General features: G+C 58.8%; 2 protein-coding genes across 2 annotated transcripts; one reads left to right on the top strand and one right to left on the bottom strand.

Annotated features, from left to right (window-relative positions):
* Positions 1-1842: 1842 nt before the first annotated feature.
* GMORB2_2878 (XPG N-terminal domain) lies at positions 1843-4313 on the top strand (the record flags this gene model as incomplete). The annotated part of the gene is made up of 5 exons (XM_035464856.1): positions 1843-1886; positions 1944-2278; positions 2366-2463; positions 2531-3953; positions 4066-4313. 5 exons carry the CDS (start codon positions 1843-1845, stop codon positions 4311-4313), a joined length of 2148 nt encoding a protein of 715 aa, XP_035319094.1.
* Positions 4314-5067: 754 nt separating this feature from the next.
* On the bottom strand, positions 5068-9471 carry GMORB2_2877 (protein SSD1; the record flags this gene model as incomplete). The annotated part of the gene is made up of 3 exons (XM_035464855.1): positions 5068-5107; positions 5192-9080; positions 9255-9471. 3 exons carry the CDS (start codon positions 9469-9471, stop codon positions 5068-5070), a joined length of 4146 nt encoding a protein of 1381 aa, XP_035319093.1.
* Positions 9472-9865: the final 394 nt, after the last annotated feature.

Here is a 9865-nt window from a genome sequence, read left to right as displayed (position 1 = left end):
TGGCGACTGACTTGACAGCCTTAGGGCAGTAAACGAATACGACGTATATATATATATATATATTAGGTACAGGGTGGTGAGTGTCCACTGAATTCCGTCTTCTCTCTCGAGGCAGAACCATTGCGGTAATGCATGTCATGTCACGAGTCTGCATTGACATGCAGAGCTGGAGCTGCCGGCCTCGAGTGTCAACGGGAAACATGCAATACGTCGTAACGGCCATCAGGAGCGTCTGCGTCTGCGTCTGCATACGCTATATATAACATGACTGCCTGCCAGGCTCACCGGCCGCCGACAGGATTGATAGCCGTGCTGATCGGTATAGTACCATTGCGCGATGGTGGTATTCTGTAGAGACGTGGGACGTTGGAGGAATAGAAGGTAAAGGCGACTTGAAGCAGTGATGGAAGAGGACTGGTAGTCGTACTGCGGCGGCCAAGAGGCATTGCTTCGACCTGCTTCACAGTTCAGGGCTGTAGGAGCCGTACTCCTGGTCCCGCCGTGGGGCGCTTGGCGCCATCTGGAAATGTGGCGCCATAAATGCGCTGGGCAGTACAGATACCTGGGCAGTATTATTACGGTATTACGGTATTACCTGGCTCCTGGGCAGCAGCAGGAGGCACGGTCCATGGAGACCTGGGCGACCTGCTACTGTCCCTAGGGCAGCGCTCGGCACTCTCTGGGGCACCCACAGGCCACGGTGCAACTCGCTCCCCCCTTGTCCGAGCTTAGGGCGGCCGAGGGACGGTAGGTAGGTAGGTAGGTAGGTACTCAGACACAAGCCACACCAGCTGGAGAGGCTCGCCCTGTTTAGGCGCTGGATGGACAGCTGCAGCATCCCTGTCTGGGCCTCTGCTGGGCCCCAAGGGCCAAGGTTGGAAACTCCAAAATCGTCACCTCGTCACGACGCTCCGTCCAAGTCCCAGTCGCGCCCTTCCCAGACCAGCTGCACCTTCTCTCTCTCTCGACGACCGTATCGGCTGCCTTTCCTTTCTTGAATTCGTTTTTCGGGGTGCAACCGCCAGTCTCCTTCGACGCCTCCTACAAGCGGCTTCTTTTCCGGCCTCCCTCTCCACCCCTCCTCCCCTCCTCTCCTCCCCCCCCCTCTTCGACTCGGGAGCTTCCTTTCTGAAAGTCGGCTACAAGCTTCCACACCCACACACACACACACGCACTCAACAGAGTCGTCTTTTTCTGTGCTTGTGTCCTGCCCCTCCTCCCCCTTGTCGACGACGCTGCCGCGCACCTATTAGGGTTCTGCCTCGCTTTCCCCGACAAAGATTCGATTTCTCGGCTCTGCCACGCCTTTCCATCCATCTCTCTTCACCTACCGATACGTTCATCTGTGCCTACCCACGAGCCCACTCTCCTCGACCCCCGACCCCCGACTACGTGTTAGCTTGAGCTTTGATATTTCCCGCCGGGAAAAGCACCGTGGCTGGTGCCGTGCCTTCAAACTACTTGCATAGCTGGATACCGGAGTCTCTGTCTTTCTCCTTCCCGGATTGGATTCTGCAGGTCTGATCGAAATGCGCCGTGAGTACATCCTTTCCGTCTCTCCGTCTCTCCGTCTCCCCTCTGCCCCCTGCAGTATCTACCCGCCTGTGGCACCCTGCTGCCCGGTCCTTGTTTCGTTTCCAGACGGAGATGCATCATGTCCGACATTCTGCCATATGCTATGCGTGGCCAATGCCCCCAATCGTCACGTGTACCCGTTGGTCGTCTCAAACTTTGCTTGCTGGATCCTGCGTCTGGTCCGTGGGAGCTTGCTTACCTTCTGGGCAGATGACAGACTGTTGATGCGCGCACTTCTCTCTGATGTAGAACCAAGCTAACGTAACCATGAAAGTTCTCGTCGAGGATACCTGGATAAATGACCAGGCTACGTAAGTGCCGTCTCCCAAGCTGCCCATATGACGCTTGGCCCTGACCTTCTTGTCTAGCTCTTCCAATTTGAGCGAGTTGGCAGACTGCTCCATCGCGATTGACGCAACCTACTGGCTCTCCCAGCTGCTCGACAGTTCCGCAGCTAATGAGCCCTTGCTTCCTGCTCTCGGCGGCTTGACGGGCATCGAGACGCATATCGAAGAGGCCCTCGATCACTGGGAAGAGAATGCCATCATCCCCTTCTTCATCTTCGACGGCCAGTCCCTCACAGGCCAGGATGAGGTCACACTCAAGCGCGCGCTAGCTGCAAACCAGCGTACAGATGAGGCATGGGACCTATATTCGCAGGGCGAGGCTGAACGTGCTGTCAAGAGCTTTGGTGACAGCCCTGGTACGCTACATAGACGAAATGGCGGCAGGATGTGCTTCGAGCCAACTGCATTGGAGCGTGCACTGACTTTTTTTTTCTTTTTCATAGGGGCCTATCGTGTACAGAATCTCTACTCTCTCCTGAAGGATATCCTCAACCGTCGTGGGTTGCATTTCTTAGTGGCCCCTTACAACGCGTGCGCACAGGTCAGTCCTGTTTCCCTTGTCCACCATGCTTGCCAGAAGCTGCCTTCGATGCTGACAGCGCGTACAGCTTGCCTATTTTGAGATGATTGACTCGGACCAGTGTGCTGGTGTCATGGGTCCCCAGGAGCTTTTGGCCTACCCAATCAGGGACGCCATCATCCGCAGCTTCAACTGGGAGGCCAAGACGGTCTCCGCCATATCGAAGAGGAGGATCATGCGAACGCTGGCCGTCGGCGAGTCTATGCTTATCGATGCCCTTCTCATGAGGGGCACCGTCTTCCTCAGCCCCTTCCCACCCCTGCAGGAAAAGTCGATGTACCCCAGCTCACCCACCATTATGGATGTCGTGAATCTCCTGAGGACATCCGACAAGTCGGTCGCCAATGCCTGCGCCTCATTCAGTGATATTCTTAAGCAGAGTCAAGAGCCTGAGTGGTTGGACAAGTACCGCAAGGCGCGGTTGGCCGTTCAGCACTTTATCCACATCACCGAGACGGGTGAGATCGGTGTCAATGACTATGACCACCTCACCCAAGACAACCACGAGTACCTCGGCCTGCAGATCCCCCCCGAGCTGTTCCACTACCTCAACACCGGTCTCATCGAGGGGAGGATCCTGAACTGTATAACACACGGTCAGATCCTCCTTCAGCCGACATTGGATGGAGTGGCGTCGGACGAGTATAAGAAGCTTGTCACGACGAAGATCATTCCCATCAAGGAGCAGACGCTGGGTCTCATGATCCCTCGCGTCCACAGGGGAATAGGACACAAGGCCATCACCCTACGGGTCTGGTATGACCCCAAGTTCTCGTACAAGATGAACCACGGCTCCCTGAACCCCCCTCCTTCTCAAAAGGTCGGGTCGTGGGATGTCAAGGAGGAAGACATCCGCGCCTTCTACCCCGCCGACTTTGCCGGACCCGTAGCCATGGAGGTGCTGTCGCTCGTTAACACTGACTTTGTGCCCAAGACGGTTGCCTCGAGCAAGTCGATCAAGGGCATTGACAGCACCGAAATGGTGACATCGGTCGCCATCTGGCGTTTCCTCCACCTGAGGGGCTACGTCGACGACTCACACAGGCTGACAACGTGGGGCACGGCCATTGCCGCCACCTTCCTGGCGTTTAGTGAATCCATGGAGGGCCTCTCCCCCGTCTCCGGCATCGACGAGGCAGCGCTGCTCGCCTTCGAGCTGGTCAAGCTTGGCGTCCTGGACGGACGCGCCGCCAGGTCCCAGCCTGGCTATCCCAGGAACGGTAGCGATCAGGATAAGGCTGCCTTGTCCCTGATATCCCAGTGCGCCACCCTGCTCAAGCTTAGGCACGAAGCCTATGGGTACACCGGACCGCTCAACAAGAGCCTCCTGTCATTCCGTTCCCTGTCGTCGACGGTACGAGAGGCTGGCCGTGACCTTGTCGAGGCCATTGTCGCTTCCATGTTCCTGTTTGGCCAGAGCCAACGGCAACGGAGCGACCACGTCGAGATCAGTAGGAGGCAAGTTGAACCCACAATGTCTCGGATTGTACCGATGAACTTGACCGCTGACTATCATTCACAGACTGCCCTTCTCTAGGGAGCCGGACATTGGCCTCGGAATAGCTTTCCGCACCTTCTTTGATGACGACGTGGCGACGGATAACACCGAGGCACGAGCCGAGCGGCTCCGGGAGTTCCCCAAGACGTTTGTGCCCCACGCCGAGGCACTGGAGGAGGACTTCCGCGCATGTGTCGGCTTCTTCAGCGCGCTGAATAAGGGGATACAAGTGCTCGATAACAGCGAGCTGTCGGCGGCGAACAAGGAGGTGTGGGCAAGAGCCCAGGCATACCTGGATGCCAGGCCGTTCTGATGATGGGAGGGAGGGGAAAAAAAAGGCGGAGAGGCACTGCGCAGCACGTTGGAAGATGGGTTGTATGGTATTCTGATAAATTTCCGCTCGGGTTGCTGTCACAGACATTGCATTCGGGAGCATTGTATACCACCTACCACTAGCCAGACTACGCAGTGTGGTGTAAAAGAAGAAAACCCACATCAAAAACAATTATAAAATCAAAAGCAAAAACATTGTGAGAGATGGGGTGGTGTTGCGACGGCACTCGTCTATAGCTCGAGTGTTCATCGCGCGCGACCCCTCAGTACCATTGCATCATGACTCAGTCGCATACACTGGCATCATTCTACTCTGCCCCGCGTACATCTATGATACACCTGTAGATGGATGGCTTTGTACATTCAATTGCTGTGTTGTACTGATACAAGTTTGGTAGTTACAAGAAGAAAAAAGGCAAAAAAAAAAAAACCATAAAAATGCCACGTTAATAATTATACCTTATCTGTATAACACCTCTTTCCCCTCTCTTGCTGTTTTCTTTTTACTAAAACTCCCACGTACCATCTCCATTCTCTCCCATCTTTTTTTGCTTGTTTTTTTTTTTCGTCCCATGACACCTTTTTGGTTCTCATCTCCTGATAATTGCATTCGTTCTTCTCTCTTGTAAGTAGTCTTATATATAATGAGTATAGCCTCCCACTCATGTGTGTGTTTTTTTCTACATCTCTTTCATGGCTCTTTGTTCTTGTTTTGTTTTTTTTTCTTCGCGGCTTTACAGCGCGTAAGGGTTCAGAGAACGGATGGTGACGCAACTGTTCATATTGTTAGTAATGTTTCATTCGAAAAAGAAGATGTGACGGAATGACATAATGCAAGAGAGAGGGGGAGTTTCTTACGGAGGACTCTTGCTCAGGTCCGTCTTGAGGACAATGGGCAGACGGGTCAGCTCGGTGACATCCTGGATGTAGTCACCGCCTTCCTCGCGAAGGGTGAACAGCTTGAGGTACTTCTCCTTGTTCGTAAGGCGGGCTTCGACGGCGTCCGAAGCCGGCATCTTGGAGTCGGACTGCGTGCGGTGCAGGTTGCTGTCGGCGGCGTTGCTGTTGGCGGCCGTTGATCGGGCGGGCGATCCGGGTACGCTCTGCGTGGGCCTCTCGGCCAGCGACGCGCCGGCCATGGCCTCGGTCACGTCCGAGTTGTTGTCGTCGTCGTCGTCGTCAAAGAGGGCGTCGACGTCGTCCGTGGAGATGGTGCCGGTCTCGGTCTGCTTGCGCGCAGCCTCTTCGCGCTGGCGCTGTTGGCGCTCCGCCTCCTCGGCCTTCCTCTGCGCCGCGGCGGCGCTGTTCATCCTCTGCGAGGCGGCAGCCTTGGGGCGCTCGTCCTCGGGCACGTACGCCGAGCTGGGCACACCCTTCTCCCAGTACAGCTCGAGGATGCGCTTCTCCTTGCGGAACTCGGCCTTCTTGAGCGGCAGCTGGTCGCAGTGGACGCGCTTCTCGAAGCCCCACTCGGGGATCAGCACGTCAAACGCAGACTCGTAGACGCACAGCACGATACCCTCGGCAATCAGGTCGCCGTTCGACTCCTGGCGCTTCTTGTCCAGGGCGCGGCACGTCTCGATGTGCACGCTCTGCTCCTGGGCGTTCTGGGCCGACTCCTTCTTCGTGTTGACGGCCTCGACCGTCTTGACCAGGTTCTCCATCTCCTCCGTGTACTCAATCTTGCCCTCGGACAGCACCGCCTCGAGCTGGCGGTGGACGATGATGTCGGCGTAGCGGCGCGCGGGGCTGGTGAAGTGCGTGTACAAGGGGAGGTTAAGGGCGTAGTGGGGCCAGACGATCTTGGGGGTCTTGGCGGCGATGAAGTACTTGGCACGGTGCATAGACTTAATCAGGAGCGTCTCCATGCCCTGGCGGAGCTCCGGGTCGTCCACCTTGAACAGGCTATTCTGCACCGCACCGCTGCTAGACGTGTCAATGTCGTAGCCGAGGGCCGTCATGCGCTCGGCAAACGTCTGGAGACGCCTGGGGATGGGGGCGCCCTGGCGGCGGAGAAGGGCCTTCTCGGGCAGGCCCTCGGCCAGCTTCTGAGCAACAAAGGCGTTGGCCTTGTGCATGAGCTCCTCGACGAGCTCTAGAGCTTCGGTGGAGTCGAACAGGTTGTGCTGCACAGGGTTGTTCTCCTCGTCAATCTGCTGGAGGAGACGGAGGGGAGCGATGGGCTCGCCGTCAGCACCCAGACGGTTCTCCCTGAACTTCTGGGAGACGGCCTTGAGTATCTGGATGGCGCTGAGGGGGACAGACGAGCCGTCAACCTTGGAGGCATCGTCCAGGGCCTTGTCGATGTCGGACAGGGCCAGCTTGGCGGTGCTCTTGACGATGCTGCGGCCGACCCAGCTGTCGCCCTCGGCGACCGAGCCGTTGTGGGGGTTCACGGTGAATACGACGCTGACGGCGAGGCGGTCCTCTCCAGGAACGAGAGAGCACACCTCCTCGGTCAGCCTGGGCGGGAGCAGGGCGCAGAAGCGGTTGAGCAGCTGGACAGAGGTGCCACGCTTCTTGGCCTCCCGGTCGACCAGGGTGTTGGGCTTGACGAAGTGGGTGACGTCGGGGACGTGGATGCCGATGTCAACCTTGCCGTCGGGGCGGGACTTGACGTGGACGGCGTTGCCCAGCTCGGCGCCGCCACCCTCGTAGGCGAAGGTGTACAGGGTCTCGTCGCGGAAGTCTCGGCGGGCAGACAGAGCCTCCTCGTCCTCCTTGTCCAGGGACCAGTCCTGGAGACCAACGCTGCGCAGGACGGCCTCGGAGAACTCGTCCGAGGCAAAGTTGTTGTCGCGGAGGAGGGCATCCGTCTCGACCTTGAGGTCGCCCATGCGGCCGAGCTGCTCGACGAGGGTACCGAAGGGGTGGAGCGAGGTGATGGGCCAGCGCTTGATGCACGCGACAAAGATGCGGTCGGCGTACTCCTGGTGCTTCTCGACAAAGTCACGCGGGGCCTGCTCGGTGGGGATGGCAATGAGGGGAACGCGCTTGTCCGTAGGCTTGAACCAGACAATCTTGGGCTTGTCCTGGTGCCTCGAGTCGTTGTGGCGGCCGCTGCCACCGTCGCGGGCGGCACGCTCGGCCTCCTGCTTCTCCTTGGTGGCCTGGCTGCTGGGGCGCAGGAGACCCAGGGCACCAGAGAACATCTGGCCGGCGACACGCTCGATGACGGCGACGACGTGGCCGGCGTACAGAGGCTTCTGCTCGTCGCTGATCTCCTCCTCCTCGACGAGCAGGAGGCTCTGACCCTCAACCTCGACATCGTCATTCTTCTTCTGCGTGGGACGCTGACGGAGACTGCCGCGACGGCGGATGCCACCGTCGGCAGCACTGCCGTCGTCATTGTTACCGGTGTCACGGTGGCCCTGGTTGGTGGAGCCGGAGCGTGTGTCGGTGATGTCCTTGCGCTTCTTCTTCTCCTCCTTCTCGCGCTTCTGCGACCAGACCTCGTCGACGTCGAGGAGCTCGACAGCGACAAGGTCACCCTCGAGAGCACGGTTGCGGTCCTTGCTGCCGCAGATGAAGATATCGGCGTCGAGAACACCGTCCGAGGTGGTGACGTAAGCGTCGCTGCGGTTCTTCTTGTTGACGCGGAGGATACCGGAAACGAGCTGGCCGTCACCGAGGAGAGCGGGCAGCGAGGCCTGGGGCAGGTAAGGGGTGAAGAGGGTCTTGCGCTGCTGCTGGTTCTGCTGCTGCTGGTTCTGTCCGCCGAGCGGGCCGGCGTGCTGGGATGACTGAAGGCCCTGCAGCTGCTGACCATTCATCTGAGCGGCCTGGAGGGCCTGAAGCTGCTGCATGGGGTTGAGCTGCTGGCCGTACATCTGGGGCATCATCATCTGGCCGGGCATCTGCATAAGCTGAGGCTGGCTGTTGCTGTACTGGAAGCCGCCCATGGACGAGATGGACTGGTTCATGGAGCCCTGGGTACGGTGGCTGGGTTGGAAGCCCTGACCCTGAGCAGCAGCGCCGGCCTGCTGGTCCTGGCCCTGGCCACCACCGGTGCGCCAGTTGCCCTCAAAGTTGCGGGATCCGCTGCGGCCATGGCCGCCGCGACGGCCTCCAAAGTCACCAGCACCGCCACCCAGAGTGCCACCGCGACCGCCGTTGACAGCCATGCTCTGGCTACGACCGTGGCTGCCGCGGCCACCGCGAGCAGCGGCGGGGGGGGGTCCCATATCGCCAACCGGCCTGTTCTCCTCGTCGGCTTTGTCGGCGTTGGGGCCGGGGAACTGGAAGCCAGTGGTGGTGCGCTTCTGCTGGGCAAGCTCGGCGGCCTTCTTGGCGTCGGCCAGGGCGAGCGAGTGTCGCCTCTGGTGACCACCGCCGCCTCCGCGGCCTCCCCTGGCGGAAGATCCCTCACGGTTGTGACCTCCGCCTTGGCCGGCTCCAGGAGCCTCAAAGTTTCCAAATGTCGAGCCGGAAGCACCAGACGAGGGCGCAGGAGGGGGTCCCATGCCCATGTTGGGAAGGGCGGACTGGTTGCGGCGGTGTGGCATGGACTGGCCGGGTCCGGTGCCCATGGAGACGTTCTGCTGGGGAATCTGGCCGGGGGCGGGAAACTGGAAGCTGGGCTGCTGCAGGTTACCCATGGATTGCAGAGGATTGAACTGACCGCCGGCGGGTAGGGGCTGGCCCGGCGGAATCATGCCCATGTTGACATATTGCTGTTGCGTAGCTTGGATCTGTTGCTGCTGCTGCTGCAGAAGCTCAATCTGCTGCTGGATAGCCAATTGCTCCACTAAGAGGGTGAGATGGCATGGTTAGCGACGAGCTTCAGCTAGAAGATAAGGGGAACTGAGTGGCTCGGTACCAGCTCCGTCACGCCCGGGCCAGCCGATCGGGTAGCAACACGTGGGACCGATGACGGAACGAGTAGCCCTTTGAGTAGTATGGGGGGGAAGAGTCGACTCACTTCCTGGATTGGCAAACATGCTCATCAGAGGAGTCAGCTCGGAAGGACTCCGACGATGAGCAATGTGCAGCCGGCGACCAGCAGGGCCATGAACGCCACCAGTGTGCGAAGGCTGCTGCGGTTGCTGCTGCTGCTGCTGCTGCTGCTGCTGCTGCTGCTGGCCTTGAGGCCTCGGCTGCTGAGAGTTCTGCTGCTGCTGCTGCTCCTGTTGCTCCATTGTGGGCAGATCTAGACAGCAGTGCACAGGCAGAAAGGGAGGTTTTTGTGGTGGTTTATTTGGCACACGTCAGGTGTGGACAGTCGACAAGGCAGTGCTGTGTCGAGAGCAGTGTGTACAAGTAGCTGTTCTTTTGTTTTTTATAGTGCAAGAAGTTGATGACGGTTCTGGTCGTTGATGCTGGCAAGTTTTCCGGGTATCTTTGAGAGCTTTCTCGTTGCGGCAGGTACAAGAGTGTCGAGCGCGAGCGTGGGACGAAGCTACGGCGGCGGCGGCAACGGTCGTCGTGGAGGGGGGGGGATGGAAAAGGCAAGCTTTCGGGGGGGGAAAAAGGAAGGATCTTTTATCAGATTTGCTGTTATCGTTCTTTCGTGACGTTCGGTCGGAGGGACTG

Source organism: Geosmithia morbida (genome assembly GCF_012550715.1).
Source record: "Geosmithia morbida isolate 1262 chromosome Unknown scaffold_15, whole genome shotgun sequence".
NCBI lineage: Eukaryota > Fungi > Ascomycota > Sordariomycetes > Hypocreales > Bionectriaceae > Geosmithia > Geosmithia morbida.
This window is presented reverse-complemented; position numbering and strand designations above follow the sequence as displayed.